Genomic DNA, 21,215 nt, shown 5'->3' with positions numbered 1-21,215 from the left:
GGTAAATGTAGCGGCGTCGACGAACCATCTATCGGGTATACGCCTATACGTCAACCGTTTTGCGTTCACCCTCGGCAGCCAAGTCAAAATATGTACCAGCACAATTTCTAAAATTTCGACAACGACAGTTGTAGGCTTGGTGTTTTGATTCTTCTACCACTGATATTTTGTCTATTCTCGGCAGGTGGCCGGTTGTGGTTAAATTATATAATATAAACGGTATTGCAATGACATAAAGATATTTCTGTAACTGTAACTGATCGAAAATATAATAATTCGTCTATGTCCGTTTTTAATATTCATTCGATTATCTCCGAGGCTACGTTGATTAATGTTTTGACAGCCTGCAGCCAGTATAATATAATCGAGGACGCATAGAATGATTTACGGCACTTTTTTTTTTCCCAAAAAGCATCGATACACAGATATTATATAATTATTATTAAATACAATTACCTATTATATGCATTGTTTACAAAAAATAATATACATTGATTTTATTTAAATGATTATATTATGTTTGTTAAGTACGTATGCCTACAACTTACCCGTACCTACCGTGACACGTACGACTCGAGACTTTTCGCACACATTTATAAAACAATGGTTATATTATATAAGTAAGGTACTAAGGTAGTGTACTCACACATTTTTACATACAGCAGGTTTCGTATGTTACTTGCGACTTCGACAAATATATTTTTAAGTCATTGATTTGAAATGAGAATCTTCTAAATTCCGTAGACCTAATACAAAGCGGACTATAATATTAGTATAACATTCACGGGCTTGGCGACTTTGACCACCATCGCGGCGGGAACTGTTACTCTGACGTCTAAGCATCAACACGTGTCGGGAGAGTCTATAGACTCATACGACGACGTTTCAGACGGACTATGCACCGAATTATCACCATGTGGCGACGGTACCGAGCGACTCACACAGGGGTGGTATATCAAAATATTACAATATGAATAAAGTAATTTTATTCGATTAAACATTTATCAAGTGTATATTGTCGTCAAAAATAAACAATATATAAACAAGGTATTCACCAGCTTCCTATAATAATAATATTTATAGCCAGGCAGTCAGTATATCAACATAACATTATAAGAAAAGTGAATGTTATTTGAAAACCAACGATGTCTTGATTTAAAGTATATATATAATTAACCAACAAGGGTTTCGTTTTAAATTTAGTGATATCAATATTTAATTTCCTAAACATGAGTCTATTCCACCATTAACAGTATTTATTACATTTTCAAAAATGTCTGTTTACTTTTATACAGTTTAAATGACTTAAAGTTTTTAATCGAGTATTGTAAGAAACAATAAATGTAGGTAATCAAAATTTAAATAAGGTAAAACAGTTTTAAACAAATGTAGTACAACATTCAGTAAACATAAAGTTTAAATCCAGCACATCTTCATTTCTCTATATTTACTGATTCAAATATTTTTGATAGCATACTTTATAAAATACGTGATTATACAAATTATATGTTAAGTTCAAACTAAATTTAACAAATTGGCTACTACAACAATAGCTGCTCAAAACTTTAATTTGACTGGAACTTAACTTTAACTAAAAAACTTAATTGGACTTTCACTTTAAAAAAAAAACTAAATTGGAACTTAACTTTAATAGAACTTACATAGACTTAAATGATTATGGTTCGATGACATAGAATTTCGTTCAAACGAAAAAAGATGTGTAACATTATTTTTAACAGGAAATTTTTTTATAAAAATTTCAACATTTTTAAACACTAATATGAACCAAAAGTAAAATCAAAGTACGTATGCCTACAGCCTACAGACGTACCTACCGTGACACGTAAGACTCGACACTTTTCGCAAACATTTACAAAACATAATACTATATAAGATACTTACCAATTTGTACAAACAGCTGATGTCATTTGTTACTTCACCACATATATTGTTGAGCCGTTGGTTTGACATGAGAATCCTTATATATTTTCGGCAGACCTTAGACGAAGCGGACTATAATTAGTATAACAGCCACGGGCCGGCGACTTTGACCACCGCGGCGGAAACTGTAATTCTTGACATACAAGCGCATCAACGCGTGTCAGTAGTCTATTGGCTCGCATATGACGACGTTTCAGACAGACTATACACACCAAATTATCACCAGACGGCGACGGTACCGAGCGAATCGCACCAGGGCGGTATAATCGTGCTACCAAGGTATATACGTACCACAACCGTGCACCGTATAGCGTAGTATAACCCTGGTGAACCTTTGTTTAACGCGGTGTACCTATTGGGGCGTTCACAATATCAACGTGGTAGTGCACCACGCAACGCATAACCTGGTTTGCCTTAGTCATGTACCCCGGTATATACAAATGGTGTACACGGTTGCCTCGCACTTATAGTGGATAGCGATGAGATACCGGTCGGTAACCGAATTATCACCTAGCGGCGACGGTACTGATCGACTCGCACGTTGTGGCGGCAAAACCGTGCTACCGAGGTATACACCAAGAAGTGTATCCCGGTTACCTCTGTTTGACACGGTGTACCTATTGGCCCCCGCATGGTTAACCTGGTGGTGCACCATGTAACGTATGACCTGGTTCGCCATATAGTCGTGTACCCGGCTTACAATGGTGTACACGATTGCCTCGCACCCAGTGGACAGCGGTCGGATACCGCTCGGCGGAAAGCCTGTCAGATCCTTTGTCGGACGGGTCATAGACTCTGAACTACGGAGGTTGATGGTCGAAGCGGTCAGAACCCCAGTTTCCGTTTGGCCCGCGATGGTGGCCAAAGTGGCCAAACTAATGTCTGGTTGTAATAATATTCAGCTTCGTCTTACCTGTTACGTAGAGCGATCTCCGCACACTATCGTTCAATGTCCGATTAGGTTTGACTGAAGGACACATAAGACGACACAGCTTTGGACTTAGCAAACCTTTGATATCTTTGAATATTTGTTTGACAGTAGATACGTAACCCACCTAAAATTCTGTAAAATTAAAAAAAAAAAATACAAGAAAAATGTTTTCAAATTTAAATAAGTGGTGGCGAAATATAAGTAAGAATGTATGTTATGTTTATTATATAATATTTAAAGTGGATTTTATTAATGGATTTTCATTTTTTTTACCTCTTGAACCTTTAAAGTATATGTTCATTTTGAGACATTAAGTAAATTAATTTGCAACTGTACTAGGTACGAAAACTTTACAAAATATTGAAAATATATTTCCTACAAAATATAGAAAAGAAGTTATTGAATTCAAATTAGTTTTAAAAAATCGAAATCGGACTTCTAGAAGTATGTTAATTTTTCTTTCGCTTTCGACATTATTCGCTCTCATATAAGTAAAAATAATTAATAAATAAATACCTGATTATCTAATTTTTATTTTATTTTCATTTAAGTATAGGAATGTACTATGTTATTTTTATTATAATACTAAATTTAATTAATATGGATATTTTCTTGTTTTGAAAATAAACATCTATTATTCTAAACACAAAAATACGAAAAGTAGATACCTATGATCAATTATGGACAGCACTATTCTGGTAAAATTTTTTATCTTATCATAAACATTTTTGCTCAATATTTATTTGTTTATGACCATTATAACAATCTACAATGGAGCCAACGTATTATTTTTACACACACGTGTGAGACAAATAATAATTAAACGATTTTTATTTATGTTGATTAGAAATGTCCATTTGAAATGATCAATAACTTTGTGAAAACCTATTTAATGCTTTTTCAAATAAAATTACAACGTCTTTGGTCACGGTTAAAAGTCGTTAGGTAATTCTTAATATTTGTTAAACCACTTCAAATGTACTTAATTAATAATATAGTTTATCCGTTATTTGTAGAAATAACATTTAACCTAAAGTAATAATAATAACGGTACCTACATTAAAAATCATATTTTATTAATATTTATAGTGTACCAACTCCGTAAATATGGATGCTTGAGTAGTATTCGATTTCGCAATTTTTTTTTTTAATTTCATTGTGTTTCCAACCCAATAAAAAGTGTCTAGTACCTATGTAATATGTATAAATTATATATACTTTTTTTTAGACGGTATTATTTATGTACTGTGTATTTATTTCAGTGCACAGTTTTGCTTGGTAAAATAGTTAATTTTTGAACGTTTTGAAGTGTATTCAAAATATTTTTTGTTTAGTAATGCTTATGAGTTCTATTATTTATTACAGTAACCATAGGTGGTCTTAGGATTTGGGTTTTGAAAAAAATTTAATCTCGTACAAATTTTAAACATAATATAACAACTCGCCGGGGCTTACACCGGTGAATTATTTCACCAAAAACCGGTTTTTAATAAATCTGGATTATCGAATCAATCCTAAGTGCACCTATCGTTCTATAACTAATTTTTACTACGTAAAGTAATATTAACTCAAATAAAATAGAATTTCACTACAACCATACCTTTAGCATAACTTCGACCAGCTGCAGCTACATCTTAATATTGGTTGACTTCACGCGTGAAACTTAGCACGATAAGTTCTATGTCAGCAGCTATTTTAAGTCGTGAAAAAAATCAAATTTATTGAAAACGTTACTTTACTTTACTTCGATTTAATTTAAACATCATAATATAAAAAACAAAGTTAAAAACTTAAAAACTTATTGAATAGAATTATTAAAACAATTCACTGTCAAAATATATTATTACAATATAAATAAACTAATTTTATTCGATTAAACTTTTACAAAGTGTTTATCGTCATCCAAAAATAAACAATATATTCACCAGTTTCCTATAATAATAATAATAATAATAATATTTATAGCCAGCACAGTAAAATACACATAAAATACAATGTTTATTTACATAATAGCCAACACAGTGTAATATCAATTTTTATTTACAACATAGAGCATATACATAATAATGATAATAATAATTGTAAAAACTATAGTTTATACTGATTAACAATTTAAAAAACAAAATAGAATACTAATACATTTTATATGAACATAATATTGTAACAAAAGTGAATGTTATTTAAAAACAACATTGTTTAGATTTAAAGTAAGTATATGAGTAATCAATTAACGTGGATTTTGTTTTAAATTTAGTGATAATATCAATATTTAGTTTCCTATACAAAAGTCTATTCCTAAATAAACAGTATTCAATTTACCAAAATGTTTGTTTACGTGTATACAGTTTAAATGGCTTAAAGTTTTTAATCAAGTATTGTAAGAATTAAAAAAGGGAATCAAAATGTAAACATCATTACATCAGTTTTAAACAAATGTAGTAGGTACGCCACTTAATCTTCTTATCTATGTACTGGTCCAATTTTTTTCAATAACCTACGTATTATGAAACCGTGATTATACAAATTATATGTTATATATTTTAAACTAAATTTAACAAATTGTCGATTACAACAAGCCGCTAATTAGTATAGGTAATAATATATTTAAAACTACATCTGTAATTAACGTTAATACCTACTTGTCTAAAAAAATTGACGGCACTACGTTTTTTTGGGCCTTGGGCCCTTGTGATGACCTAATGAAGATTTTTTCTATCTATAAAATCTGGATTTATTCAACTATTATTTTTAGAACATTATCTAAATAAGTTGTATTTTTTGCAAAATTCTCATGCGTATCGAGGTGTCACATCATTTTTGAGCTAGTCGCTCGTTTTTCATGATCGAATTGCAGACTAAGAAAAAATGGTGTGCCACATTGGTTTGCTGGGCTTGTAAATTCATGTATTTGCATATAAATCTTGCTAAGTTGTATTTAATGCTGGATGACATAGAAATCTATTTCAAAGGTTCGCGGTTCAATATGTGAAGTCTTATTTTGCAAGTTTTTGCATAGGTATTTAGAGGTTTTTTTGCCTATTTGGCATAGCTATTTTTATTTATATTTTTTTGGGAATATTATACATGATTTTGATATTGATATTGATATTACTAGATCAATATGCATTTTTTTACGGAAATACTAATTATGAAAGAATCAACATTAGACGAAAAAATACGTGATCGTTTATAATCTATTTAATATCTATTTTTTTTAATTGTGACATAAAAAAATAAAACATAAGTAAAAAAATAATTCATGTTATTTCAAAAATTGTCCATGATTTTTTTAGCTAAGCATTTTATAAGTGCATTGTTTTAGATATTTAGTGCATATAAATGCATATTTTATTAACTTTTCAAGGCATATTTCAATGCATATTTTGTCAATTTTTAGTGTATTAATACATGCTTATTTAGGCATTTTTTAGGGCATGAACTTACGAGCCCTGTCGGTTTGTATGATGTGTAATTTAACTTAATTAGTTTAAAAAATAACAATAGAAATAAATATTGTTAAGGTTATTGATAAACTGACCACCCAAAGAAAGGAGACTTGATTTTTTATTATAACTTTTTACTAGACCTAACAAAAAAAAAAAAACCCATGTACTAAAAATAAGAAATAATGAATGGATAACGACAATAATAGAAGGAAAAATAGAAGGAAAAGCTGGAAGAGGTAGACCAAGAACACCATTTATGAAACAGATCATAGACGATATAGAGAAAACCAACTATAAAGAACTAAAAGTAGCTGTAATGGATAGGGATAAGTGGAGAGCCATCAAAGTCATTTAACCAATCTAAGGATTGAAAAAAAAAAAAAAAAAAAAAAAAAACTAAAAATAATGATTAAAGTTACGTCTAAACTCTAAATTTTTAATACCTAAATTAATAAACTTATTATAAGATTATAAATAATATACAATATTATTATGTAACTAAAATATCATATTATGATTATCCCTGATAAGTTGTTACAATAATGTTACTTGTTTGAAAACATAATGCCTACAGATTTAACAACTATTTTTTTCAATTTAAATCTGACCTCGTACATTTTCGTCTTTGACGTTTACACACCTCAACACCATGTAGTAGGTGTCAGGGCTGTAGCTAAGAATTTTCTATGGGGAGGGTTCAGTTCCATAGATAGAAATTTTATAGAGGATATTACTATAGGAAATCACATTGAGTAAAACATCAAAATAGTGAGAATAAAACATTATATTTTCATTATAACACTATATCAATTTTTCTCGGCTTCTTTGCCATTTCGTTTAATATTTCATCTGGCGTGATAACAACATTCCTGTAATAACTTAGAAGCACTAAACCATTGAGACGATCCTGTTTGACAAACAATTCAATAAAATGAAATCAAAATAATCAGGTTAATTAGAATTTATTGTTTATACATAATACATACCTCTTTCATACTGTTTCTGAGGTAGGTTTTTATTCTTTTTAAGCCATAAAAAGACCTTTCTGGTGTTGAAGTAGAAACAGGTAGACAGCACAAAATTTTTAATAACATAAATATATTAGGGAATATGATTGGGTCACAACACCTGATGGCATCCAATGCATTAAAAGGTAGCATTTCATTTCTATTTGTTACTAGCCCTTTAAGTTTTTGTTTCCAAATTTGAAGCTCACAGTTAGCTGTGACAGTATCGACTTCAGGAATATAGAAAGAAACTAGAGATTCAAAGTCTTTTATATCTGTTGAATTAGTGTCATCAAACAAACATTGAAACCCTGAAATGTAATTTTAATTGTTAAGAATTAAAATCTATAGGTAAGTATTTAATATTTGAAATAGTTTATAAATTGTTAAATACTAGGCAACATGCATTGGCAAGCTAAGAAAGTAAACTAATAAACTAGTAGGCTTATTAAAATAATAGTAATATAATTACTAAAATAGTTATAATAATAGTTTTAATTATTATAAAATGAAGTAAAATAAAATAGAAATCTTACATTTTGTTCGGATATAGCAGTATTTTTCGAACTAGTACTACTAGTACTAGGTTGACTTATGTCTGTATTTACTGGTTCAGAACTCTAGAATATTATAAACTATATGAATATTTTGAGTATTGCTTATACTTTACAAACATTAAATACAAGGTTTAATTAATATTTCCATGCATTTACATGAACTAAGTACCCTATATAAAAAAAAAATACTCACCATTTCGTTGGTCTTTTTTTTATTTAAATAGCGATCTATATTTTAAAACAAAATAAATTAAACAATAAAATATGTAAGTATTAAAATTGAAAATTCACATCACAATTCACTGTAAAAGTAAAAACGTCTCACAAGTGGGCAGTGGCAACACAATATTAAATATTACACTGTATAGACGTATAGTGTATAAGTGTGTAACACATAATACAAAATTGTGACTGTTATATCAGTGATATCAGTTTAACCGGGAAAACCATAGATCGTTTTATTAATAGACTGGCCTTGCCTATAGAGTAGTTGTTGTAGTAACCGGTCAAACATACTGCAGTCTGCAGTAATTCACAATATGTCAGTATAATATATATTATAATTATAATATATAATATTAATATTGTGCAGTCACAAGTCACACACGAAAAGTGCCCTCTATCTAAGAGTTATGACCGTTCTACGTGTACGAAAGGCTCCGTAATTCGACGAGAAGATACGGTTACGCTATCATACACCTTGCCACCTTGAGCACTATACTATAAATATATACATACATAAATCGATCATAATATAGATATATAAAGTATTTATTATTTATTCAGTTCAAAAAAAAATGGTTTAAAATTTTTTTTTTTAAATTTTAGAATAAACTAGAAATTTTTAAATTTTCTATTTTTCTAAAGGGGGGGGGGTTGAACCCCTTAACCCCCCCCCCCCCCCCCCCCCCCCCCCCGTAGTTACGGCCCTGGTAGGTGTATAATGCTTTTACATATAGAAAATTAATACATAAATTGTAGTCATTCGCGTACCATCATATTTCTCTAGAAGTAAAGAATTATTTATTATTCCCTACTATCTAAAAAAATCTGGTGCTGATTCATTTTTCCCTCGCGCGTAAAATATACTTAATAACATCTCCTCCTCATTAGATTCATTAGACTTTTTTTCAACAACTCGTGATAATTTTAAATACAATGCTATGCTATTTTACAGAAATAGTGAATTTTAAGCTAAATTTATTTTTAGTATATTGTGATTGTATCATTTTATGTAAACTTACACTATAATCATATAAACATACACCATAATAATCCTATGTATTTTTTTCAATTAATTCATTTGTCATAATTATTTATCTATTTTTGTTTCTTTTTTTTTTAATGTTCATTGAATGTATTATTATGAAGGACTTAGGTTCATTAAATTAATTATAAATAAATAAATAAAAAATAAATATAGTTATAAGAAGCTGGTGAAAACTTGATAGATAAACCTAACCTACACAAGGTGTAACAGAAAGACTTGACGAAAAAAAAAAAATTATGCTACTTAAACGTATGACAAAAATTGTTAAAATTATATGATAAGTAAATAATTTAAGAAATATGTCAGTAAATTCCCAAAAAAATTATTTTTAAAAAAGTTATTACGTTTCAAATTCGTTTAATCAAAAAAATATTGATATTTAAAAAATTCTAAAAAAAAAAACTACTTGACTTAGATAATTGATTTTAATATCAAAATTGTCCTTATAAATTGTATACTTTGGATATATCCAAAAATATTTTTATTAAATTAATACATTAATATTACATAAATAATTTTTCAAATAATGTACATGATAAAAGAATCACCCTGTATGTTGTAGGAATATATGAAAATCGCAATATTTAATATTTTTCCACTATTTAGTGATGTTTATATTTTAGAAGAAGACAATGATCGATGGATAGGCATGTTTTCAAAGAAAAATAGTAAAATTTATGATTTGACGTCGTCCGACGTACGATATCAGTTACACGAATCACCTTTAAGAGATATGGTCACGCCAGCGTGCCCTTCACACTAGGCCACTTATGTATAAAAGGACGAATCGATGCTTAATTTTGGTATAACGCAATTTCTGTTCAAATATAATATTTATAGTGAGTATATAGCTGACGAGAAACAAAATTTCTTTGATCTTTATATTAATTTAAATTGTTCGTGTTTTCTATTTTTTATTTAATTTTTTTTTTTGTCTACTTGCAGTATTCACTTAACTCCTCAAAAAACCAACCAAAAATGGGCGCTGAAAAAGTAACCATGAACATCGTCGTCGTCGGACAAGTCCAATCTGCCAAGGCCATCAAATTGGTCGCCAAAACAACAAAATTCTGTGGTTTTATTATTTATGAATAATAGTGGGATCGTATTTTTTCCGGTTTGCAATATTTGCAATATTGTTATGCACATCCGTAGACTGGTATGTTTATTTAATTTTTGACAGGGTAGGTATATATAAATTAAAATCAGTAGTACAATATTCATTTTTATATCTCGTTCGTCATTAAAATATTATATACAATTTTTTATTATTATATCTAAAATGTATAAAATTAGAGCTTTAATAATTTTGTTCTATATTTTATTGTTACATCCAGTTTAATTATATTTGATTTATATATAAATAACCTATTTTTATAATTTGTAATCATAAAATACTAAACATTTAATCTTTAGATAAAAATCTTGAAAATTTATTTTCTCTACCTCTTATTATAGTATTAAAATTGACGAACAAAATCTCCTATATTTCCGCACACAATATACAGTCATAAGAGGCTATCAGTGTTGTAATGTATTTTAGTAATATTTAAATACTTAAATAGTATTACTTAAAAATTTTTTTAATTAAATATTAGGAAGTTTTTTAATACAGTCTTGGTATAACTAATCAAATAATTTTTCTTTTAAAAATTCAAAAAAATTATTCTTCACAGTTCAGGTTGTTATTTAATAATTATTATATTATTTTAATTGCAATAAATTAAAATCAAATTATTTAACTATTGGATTATAGTTTAATAATTATATTTATAAATTATTCTTTATTAGTATATTATATTGATTGACTATTTTTTGATTTGTTCCAGACCTGTTAATTCAAGTCCACAACAATCTCAAACTCAAATATGCCATAGCCCAAACAGTTCATTTTTAAAATTATTTTATAATTTGTTTTTAATTATAAAAATGTGTATCGACATTTCAAAATAAATCAGTCTCTTCCGTCAATGAAATCGTTTATTATTTATTTGTGCCATTCTGAGTTCTTATCATAGTTATTTTATTATGTCCCTGTTAATATTTAATGGAATTTCAACGATAAAATAGTGTGAAATAATTTTTATACTTCTTGTAAAAATATTATATATATTCTTTGACAACAATATATTAACAAAAACATTCTTAAAACAGCTGGTTTCGTTTGTTACTTCACCAGATATGTTGTTGAATCATTGGTTTGAAATGAGAATCTTAATATATTTTCGGCGGACCTAAGACGAAACGGACTATAATTAGTATAACAGCCACGGGCCGGCGACTTTGACCACCGCGGCGGAAACTGTTATTCTTGACATACAAGCGCATCAGCGCGTAAGTAACGACCAAACCATCAATATTAATATCACAGATGGAGTTAATATATAATATAAACAAAATAGGCCCCAACACACTGCCTTGCGGAACTCCGTAATTAATAGAACTTTCATGACCAACAACATTATTTATTTTTACCATTTGTTTTATATTTATTAAGTAACTTTTAAACCAATTTAGACTAACATTTTTCATTCCAAAACTAGGCAGTAACTGTAATAGAATTTTATAATTAACTGTATCAAATGCCTTTGCCAAGTCCAAGAAAATCGCTATTACTTTGTTGCCACTATCTAATTATTTATATAAAAACTGAGTAGTACTATAATGAGCGTCCTCTGTACCAATACCAGGTCTAAATCCATACTGGTTTTTAGATAAAAGTTTGTTATTTTCCAGAAATGTAATTAACCTTACTTTAATTATTTTTTCTAGGATTTCGTAATGATTTATATAAGTATTTATAATTACTAATATAAATTATTGTGTCTCATGACTCATAAGTAAATGAAGTTCACCACGCCACTAATAATATAGGTACTCTATTTATTGAAATTTGTACTTATTTGTTTATTCGTTGTTGCATATAAATTACAAAATGATTATAGTCCCAATCGAACAACTGGAATAATTATAATATCAACAGCACACGTAAACTCGCTGACGGAAAATTTACTAATTTTATTATTGCTGAACGCTTGGACATAATAACGAAATCGTAGACAAAGCCGTGTTGGTATACAGCACATTTGCACAATAATCATAATATTATATTAATACACAAATACATATTTTGGTTTTGTACAATGGCACCTACAGTCGGTATCTACGACAGTCTCATGTATATGGTACAACCGAAAATACCTATAGTGTATACGCTAGGTAATTAACAAGCGTAATGTAGGTAATATATAAACAAACTAAAATAAAAAATAGCAAGTTATTAGGCAGGTGGTTTAAACCATAGAATCATATTTTTATATTAAAAAATGTAAAATTCATTACATATAGCCATATAGGTCAGCGTTTCTCGACCTGTGTTCGATATGTCCCTAGTCCCTACATAATATTAATAACAATACAAGCTGAATGAACGCCACTGAGCAAGATTGACGAGAAATCTAAATGACAAACCATATTCTGAAACAGAACAAACTAGAGAAAAATATATATATTATACAAATATAAATTTAATAATTATTAAGCAATTTGGAGAAATGCAAAATCGTGGAGATCAATATTACACATATCATTCTTTCCATGTTATCGCAGTGTTTTTGGTGTTTTCGACGTATAGGCACCCTGTTGATAAAACTTTTTGTTCTTTGGTCAAAAAGCTTGATAATTTAATACAAAGTTGCTCGTGAGATTTTACACTGGTTAAAAAAAAACCGTAAGTATACCTGAACTAGAATTTCCACAAGCCGCATTAATTAATTTTACACAAGAGTGTTGACATATTTATTAATAATATTATCAAATAAAAACCAAATATTATATAACATAACACCTAATTTTATTCAAGTAAATTTACAGATACAATATACATTTTACATAATATACATTTTACTTAATATACAATTTACATTTTACATACATTTGGTGCCCAAATACTGTCGTAACAAAACCATATCATAAGCCCTATTCGTCTGCGCGATCGATCGCACCACAGCTAAACATACACCTGACGAACCGCTTCGTCCGGTTCCAAAGTGAACGCGCGGACGTCTAGGCGTGACCGTTGTCCGTTCCCGCGTCACTGCTGGTTACCGTACCCATTACTCCGGCTTCTACCGGTGGCAGCCGCGACGAGACGGATAACGGCGTTTTGATCCAACAGTCATCTTCTGGAGTGGCAGGTGGCATCAATGCCAAGACAGACGATTCGGCACGTGAAGGTGAATCCGTCGAAACGGGCAACTCCGCGGACGTACCGAACGACTGTCCAGTTTTGGGAGCATCGCCCGAGGAATTTTCACGTACGGCCACATTAGGCAAAGACGCAGATCTCTTGTTCACCGGGAAGCTAAGGACATCGCTGCTCTCCGACGGTTTCAGCACATTCGACAGGTGATCGTCGACAGCCGGTACCATCAAGTCGTGCATGGATTTCCAATCGACCTCTGTAGGCGCTTCGGCCGAGGAATTTACACGCACAGCCATATTCGGTAACGATACAAATCTATTGTGCAGCGGCGATGTACGGAAATCACAACTCTTGAGCGATTTCGGTCGATTCGACCTAAGCTCGTCAAAAACCATTTGCATCGTTTCAGTCTTGGATGACAGCTTGATATCTGACGACTTCTTGTCTTGAGCGGCAATATTTGACATACCGATATTTGATGTAAGTACGTAGAATAAATATACTTTAAGAAAATTCGGTTTTAACTTTTATACCGTAGGTATCAGCAATTATTCGTGATTTTCGTAACAAATGAATTATAATGAAACTACAATACGTCATACAACATAGTGTTATGAGTTACGGTTGTATAATATATATAATAATCAAACTTAATATTTCAATTATTACATATTGTATTATTTGCTGTGACGCAACTACTTTTTTTTCAATTATATCGTATAATATACCCGCCGCATTAATAAAGCGGTTTTATTTCCGGGATGAAAATATATACTTGGGTAAATAATAATCCACTTCGTAAATTATTTCAAAATAACCATATTTGTTCCAATATTATATTATACTTACGTTATAAAATAAAAACATAATATTCGTCAAACGCAAACGATATTTTTTTAAAAAAAAAAAACGTAAATAAATGTTTTGTGGGTCTTGGGAGTATTAATTATTACCCCGCACCCGCGTAAGCCACCCTCTGTCTATACCCTATTCAGTTATATCATTGCGACTTTCGGAAGGCGTATGTTATATTATTACTACACCAAATGTACCTACACAGACACACTGTTCAAAGATTGTATATCAACACTTTGAGTGCCGTGTGTATCAATTTTAATACACTACTAATATGTTTATTTTTGCCGTGTGTATTGATAACGGTACACACATTTAATGCTAATGATACACACAAAATAATGTCCCGGTCAGAATGGTCAGTTTTGTCATTTTTGGCCCGTCACTCGCAAAGTGTTAATCAAACCGTTTATATACGGCAACGGTGTACTACAGGTCGTTGAATTGCTCTCGCGAGCTTGCGACAATACCACCACACCAGGTAACCGGCTGTCTTTATGCAGACACCAGTGCCGCAATTAGCGGGGGTGCTGGGGGTGCACCGTACCCCCAAAAGGCCCCCGATATAATATTTAGGAAGCTCTTTTCAGACATAAAGGATTTTAGATTTTTAACTAATATTAACTTTTATTCCAATTTACAACACATGATGAAAATTGAAATTGTTTGATACCTGCAACGTGTTTCGTCCAACATCTAATATTATGTTATTATTGTATTGATTATACTTAAGAAGATAATATTTGATACTATACATTTTTTAATATAACTTGGCCCACAAATAAAAATTTGTTGATATTCATAGAAAAAAAAATTAAAAAATTTAAATTGTCCGTAAATAGCTTAAAACGAGTCAAAATATTTTTAAAATATTATCATGTATTGGAATTGATAAAATAAACATTCAGTGAAATTTTCATCTATCTACAGTTCGTTTTTGAATTCCAAAATATCTTAGATTTAAAAAGAAAATTTTTATGAATTTCTCACTCAAATTAATTTTAACATTTTTGTGAATTTGACGTATTTTGTCAATATTTAAACTTTAAATGCTTATAAAAAAAAACATTGTGACTATATAGATTTTTAATATTTTTCATCTTTCTTTGAAACAATATATTGGGAGTCGTCTATTAAATTGTAAAGCCCAAAGTATCAACTGGATTCACTGTCCTATCAGGAAAGATACCGTTGAAGAAAATCTAAGCAATTCAATGATATCTTATCATTGTATACGAAAAACAATTCTGAGCGGGGACGGTTTGTCAGTCTGGATATTTTATTATAGCCTGTAAGTACTAAGTTGTATTATAAATTAAAACAAAATAACTAAAATCGTTATTTTTATTTTTATTTTTATTCGTTTCTAAACAAATCCCATTTTTAGCGGTTTTTTGTAATTTGTCGGTGATTTTTCCCGTGGCATTAAATAACTATTGAGAAAATCGACAAATGACCTCTTTAAAGTACCACTTTGACTATAAAATATAAGATACTACATGTTGAAATCAAAGCACTCCTTCTGGTAGAAATTTTGTATACAAAATAAAAAAAATAAATAAATAAACACGATTGTAAAACCACTAGATCCCTCACTCCGCTCAGAATCTAAAATATCAACTGAGATGAAAACACATATGATTTACATTTCGAATGGAGGCCTGTGCAGCTTAAATTTCTGATCTATTTTTGTAAGTAAAATTAATACAAATAAAGTGATTATACACTATGTACAGACAATATTTGGAGAGTTAATATATAAATGTTTAGCCTCCTGAGATGGAAAACATGTGTCTTTATTATTTTCTTGGTTTTTTTTTGTTACGATGGAGTTGTAAGCCCACCCTTAATTGCGCTTTTGGTGCTAGGCAATTTTGTAAGACGAAAATTTGAAATAGGGCCATAGGGGGCCCCATAATTTGACTCACACCTGGGCCCTTTTATCTCTAGTTGCGGCACTGGCAGACACGTAATACCGATATTATTATTGGATATAATATTATAGGTAATAGCTGCAAGTTTGACGCGATGTCTTAAGTAATTTACACGATGGTTGGCTATACACCCCAACGGTTACGGTTTTGAGACGACAAAACGTCGCGTACTTATTACATACACTCTAACAGTATAGTTGATAGCGCCCACTCGATTCCCCGGCATAATATTATATACTGCATAGGTGGTGATTATTTTATTGAAAAACACTCGTTATTCAAAAAAAAATTTTACGTTTTTGAAACTATTTTTCTGTTATACATATAATCTTAGGACGTTACAAAACACCATTTTCGGAAAAAAAATTCTATTTTAATCGTTATATTTTTTTTTTAAGTTTTTTCCTTCGCTTTTTCGGATGACAACATACATTTTTGATTCGATATTTCAAAGCAACACGAAACAGGAAGATTTTGATAATTATAATACATAATTGTTTTGAAAATCCAGATTGCTGACGAGTTGTCGATAAGTGTTTAAAGTTTTGACACGCAAGCGGGGTGGAGTGACAGAGCTATGGGTACCCCGCAAGATTTAATAGCCAAACTGATGACTTATAAAATACTCGTGTCCAAAATTTGATTTCTATATATAATAACCCCAAGTACTCGTGCTATATTCTGAATTGGAATTAAAAACGTATGTCGCCATTGGAAAAAGTAAAAACTTAAAAATATTACAACAATAGTACTGCCGTGCTAAGCGTAATAAGCAGTACCTATTTAAATAAATATTTTTATATAATATAGTTTAAAATGGAAAATGGCGACGTTGCAGAGATTTTTATGCTCAATCGTGTAAGTTTTCTTTTGTATTCTGATTTCCTTTGATATGCGGACAATTTGGCTCAATCGTGTCTCAGCCGTAAGAATATTCTCTTATAAAGCAGAAACCCGAGGGTGCTCTTCTGACGATTTTTCGAACTAGCGTAAGACACTACCAATGAAAAAATTCGATGGGCGGTCCCCCAGGTCACTGTTTTGTAAAATTATAAATATCAGAAAAAAAAGGTATTTTTACAAAGAACTTAGAGATTATAAGTTTGAAGATGTATAGAAAATGTTATCAGAAAAAAAGGTATATTTACGAAGAACCTTGTATTTTTATATTTAAAGATAAAAACTAATATATTTTATTGATGTTAAATTATGTTAAAATATAAATATGAAAGAAAGAAATTAATTATTATACATAATAACATTAGGCTTAACAATATTTTCGATTGATAAACATTTTTATTTTTGTAAATATCGCTTAGCATAAAACTATAAAGTGTTGTACTTCACTCAGACTTATATTATACCCACCAACACACACTATCCAAGTTTTCTAACTGCAGATAATCGATAGGTTCGAAAAAACCAGCAATGATAACAAAGAATATATTGACACCTTTTAAAAGTACCAAGTAAATGCTATTAGAAATCGGCCAAAAACTCGAAGTCCGAACTACTATAAAACGTGTACGCCCGTACTCGAAAAAACACACGTCGTTGTAAAACAATTGATACATTCATCGTTCCGCCCAGTGAATGTAAAAGACTTCACCTAAAAGTATAAGACGAGCACCAATGCAATTCGAAAGACGAATCCTCGTTAAAATAATATTATATTATAGGTACCTACCCGTAGGCATAAGTATGTATCGATAATAATGATGTTTGGGAAAATAAGCCGTTAAATAAACGATGCTGTCGTACTCACGCTGGCTAGCAATAAACGACGTCGTAACCGTCGTCTGGGCAATGATTGTATTTTTCGGTGACTGCTTAGACCGAAATTGTTTTTTATAACTCACTTACAATTTTGTCTCCAACAGTATTAGATACTTGTTTCATACTATACCGGAAAAAAAAACTGTTAATAAAATAACATGGCCACGATGGAGATCGATATAGACGCAATCCTGAGGGAGATGATTCACAGCCTTATTGACGAATTTTTCGTCGACGAAAATCAAGAGCATATCGATGAAGAGCAAGTTCCAGAGGACATCGTGAGCACCCTTTTGGGTGAGATAGTCGAACCTGTCTGCGTCAAAGTCGACGAAGGGCAACATTTGGATTACGACAAAAATCAAGGAGATATTGAAAACGAGAACCATCGAGAGCCTATGGACGAAAAGGAAGTTCCAGAGGATATCTATGACAAAGAAGACCCAGATGACGTCGTAAACACCCTTTTGGGTGAGATTGTTGAAGCTGTCTGCGACGAAAACTCATCGGAGGCTATGGCCAGCGGAGACGCGGAGACAGTTACAGTTCCGGAACAGATGATAGAGACACCGGCCGAGGGCAAAGAGAGGGACGGAGATGGACTGGCCAGGATACCTGAATCGGAAGCACCGAAACCAGCGGACCCCACACCTCCACGTGGACGCGCAAGGCGAATAGTGGCCACCACGTGGAAGGGTGTGAGGCGGGTCACACGCCTGATGCTGTGCGGATGCTTCCGAGGAGAGTGAAGCCGCAGTCCATCCCTCCCTCCTCCTCGGACCGAAGAACACCAGACAAGACGGCGGCGACATGGGGGATTGATACGTGACAGAGCACTTTACGGTGTACGGCGGTAAGTCACCCTGTACGTTTTCCGGCCACCCGCGGAAAGACGAGGTCGTGGTCGATGGCGTCGCGAGCTCGCGGTTTCTGACACGCGAGACCATCTGTGGCTGCTCGGCGATGGCCCAGCAGCATAGGTCGTGAGAGGAGCGACGGACGGACGACGACGACGACGACGACGACATACGACGGCTAGCTAGACCAGCGTGGGCAACGATACCGCCCCGACGGTACTTCGACGACAGCTGCAGTTTGCACGTAGGCGACTCGTGACGGCGACGGCGGAGATCTCGGAGCACGATGGGTGAGCGATAGAGCTAAGGTAAGCTATGGGAACACGGACGTCGCTGCATCGCCTGACCCGCAGAAACTGATCATGTTTCAGGGTCCGGCGGTGCGCGACTCCACGGCGGAGGGGCCATCGGCGTGGCAGACACTGTGCCGACGGGACCCCAGGACGAAAATCACGGAGTGGATCAGGACCATGGTGCGTTGTGGCATGGTCCGATGATTCTCTCCCCTTTTTGTCCAGTGGTAATTCCGCTGGCCTGGCCGCGCCTCCGGTCGCCGCTGATTCCACAGCCCCAAATAGCTGTCTTCGCTCGCCCAGTGCTTTGGTGTCTCCGTCGTCGCCGTCACAACAGTCGTCTTCAGCATCTGCGCATCGTCGACGCGCATGACATCGCGCACTAGCCGCTCGCCGTCAATCGTCGTCCAATGTCGCTCCCGCGGCCTTCGCAGTCGGGTCCAACCAGCCGTCACGATGGTCGTCACCCGCGAGCAAACGCGCCAGCGATCACACTCGTCTGCCTTAGGGACCGGCCGCGGAAACGTATAGAGGTGACCAGTGGCCTTTGCATCTGCACGCACCTCGCCATCACGTATCAATCCCCCCGCTTTTGTGTCTTGTCTGGTGTTTTTTTTTTTTTATTATATTAATATTTTTTTCATGTTCAAAATTGTTAAATTTTCTGACCATTTTGCGTCAATTCTTATCTTTCGGCTCAACAAACATAAATTTTTTTTGTTATATATTACCATTAATTCAGACCATTTTGCGTCAAACTACCTTAACTTATCCTTTGCTAACCAGCAATAAGTTTTTTTTATATATGTCATCAGACAATTTTGTGTAAAACTTCTTTCGGCTCAAAAAAAATAAAAATTATGTGGTTAAAATATTGTTTCTTTTTTTCGTATTAATAGTGTATTTGAATTTTATTTATTTCAACAGAATAATAGGTAGAATAATATTAATATAAAATCGATATATTACACTAACTTTGAAATTCTACAACTATTAGCTAACTTTTGCTCCTTATAAATAAATAGGTACACTTATTAAGCTTATACATGTACGTTGCATTGAAATTTTGTAAAATCATAAAATTATTTGGTATGAAAAGATTTTGATAATTTAAATACACTGTTGATATTTAGTAAGTACTCAAAACTATAATGATTCATTTATACAATTTGTTTACTTCAGAAGACCGTAAAATTCGTAAGCCCATTTTAACAAAGTCCGATAATGACAATAATTGACAATAGTCGTTTACGCAGTACAAAAAACAAAAAAAAAAACAAAGATTTACTCGTATGTAAATTGAAACATCAGTGTGATTAAATCATTTAGCTGAAGCCCGAAGGACTTTCAATCACTCTGCGCGTACGGCAACTGGATCTACTAGACGGGCTAGATGGAGCTCCACTGAAATGTATTGAAATACAATTTTAAAAAAAAATTACAAGATATAAGCATAATGTGTCAACACGATGTCGTTTACAAATGTTGTACCGGAAGTAATTTGGGCTTCCATTATCCACGCATCAATAATGAATACATATTATATTCCACTTGCGAATTTACCAAGTGCATAATATATTGTGATTTGTGGTAGTGTGGTTACATGTAGTACCACGTATGACTCACGTACCCCATCGACGCTCGGAGAGCTAGTAATAATATAATACGTAAACTCTGGAACGTTGTGGTAGGTAGGTACGCCTTACCTGTATTCAGTGTTCGGACTTATCTTGATAATTATTTGTTCATCTTTTATCTTATCTAGATAAATAGTTACAAGATATCTAAACGTTCATCTTAGATAAATTTCTACTAATCTAAATAAATTCATCTATATACATTTTTTATTGATAAAAATCGTGAAATTGTACAAACACGTTTTAAATATTTATACAGATTCTCAAACCGAGTTTATGGCTTATAAATAATGTAGTTATTTGTATTTATATCATTATTATTATTATGTTCCTAGTGCCCAACTAAAATATACCTAAATTAAAAACCCATTTAAAAAAAAATTGTATCTTTTTTTTTATCTAGATAAAAAAGTATTTATCTTTATCTTTATCTAGATACATATGAGTTAAGATATATTTTATACCTATCTAAATACATTTGAGTTGCATTATCTTTATCTTTATCTA

The 21,215-nt window shown here is 32.1% G+C and overlaps 2 protein-coding genes and 2 long non-coding RNA genes across 4 annotated transcripts in view; 2 read left to right on the top strand and 2 right to left on the bottom strand.

The window, feature by feature from the left end:
* Positions 1 to 21,215, top strand: part of LOC132946686 (uncharacterized) — a 327,529-nt gene that overhangs the window by 88,026 nt on the left and 218,288 nt on the right. The gene's annotated exons all lie outside the window — the stretch shown is intronic.
* LOC132946238 (52 kDa repressor of the inhibitor of the protein kinase-like) lies at positions 7,112 to 7,502 on the bottom strand. Its single transcript, XM_061016119.1, has 2 exons — positions 7,305 to 7,502; positions 7,112 to 7,225 (listed from the first exon to the last, which is right to left on the bottom strand). The coding sequence occupies exons 1-2, from the start codon at positions 7,476 to 7,478 to the stop codon at positions 7,112 to 7,114; spliced, it is 288 nt and encodes a 95-aa protein (XP_060872102.1). The 5' UTR covers positions 7,479 to 7,502.
* Positions 9,963 to 11,118, top strand: LOC132946185 (uncharacterized). Its single transcript, XR_009664680.1, has 3 exons — positions 9,963 to 9,991; positions 10,098 to 10,311; positions 10,982 to 11,118. It is a non-coding gene; the product is annotated as an uncharacterized LOC132946185 (long non-coding RNA).
* On the bottom strand, positions 13,218 to 13,823 carry LOC132946559 (uncharacterized). The gene is made up of 2 exons (XM_061016609.1): positions 13,758 to 13,823; positions 13,218 to 13,586 (listed from the first exon to the last, which is right to left on the bottom strand). The coding sequence occupies exons 1-2, from the start codon at positions 13,821 to 13,823 to the stop codon at positions 13,218 to 13,220; spliced, it is 435 nt and encodes a 144-aa protein (XP_060872592.1).

The sequence above is a fragment of the Metopolophium dirhodum genome, chromosome 6 (genome assembly GCF_019925205.1).
Source record: "Metopolophium dirhodum isolate CAU chromosome 6, ASM1992520v1, whole genome shotgun sequence".
Lineage (NCBI taxonomy): Eukaryota > Metazoa > Arthropoda > Insecta > Hemiptera > Aphididae > Metopolophium > Metopolophium dirhodum.
Note: the sequence above shows the minus strand (reverse complement) of the source record. Positions and strands in the feature narration are given on the sequence as shown.

Bases quoted from the DNA above. Each gene is read 5' to 3' on its own strand.
- LOC132946238 (XM_061016119.1), bottom strand. From the start codon at position 7,478: ATGCTACCTTTTAATGCATTGGATGCCATCAGGTGTTGTGACCCAATC. The intron at 7,226-7,304 runs GTATGTATTATG...TTTGTCAAACAG, and splicing joins TCAGAAACAGTATGAAAGAG to GATCGTCTCAATGGTTTAGT.
- LOC132946559 (XM_061016609.1), bottom strand. From the start codon at position 13,823: ATGTCAAATATTGCCGCTCAAGACAAGAAGTCGTCAGATATCAAGCTG. The intron at 13,587-13,757 runs ATGCAAATGGTT...TCCATGCACGAC, and splicing joins TGTCATCCAAGACTGAAACG to TTGATGGTACCGGCTGTCGA.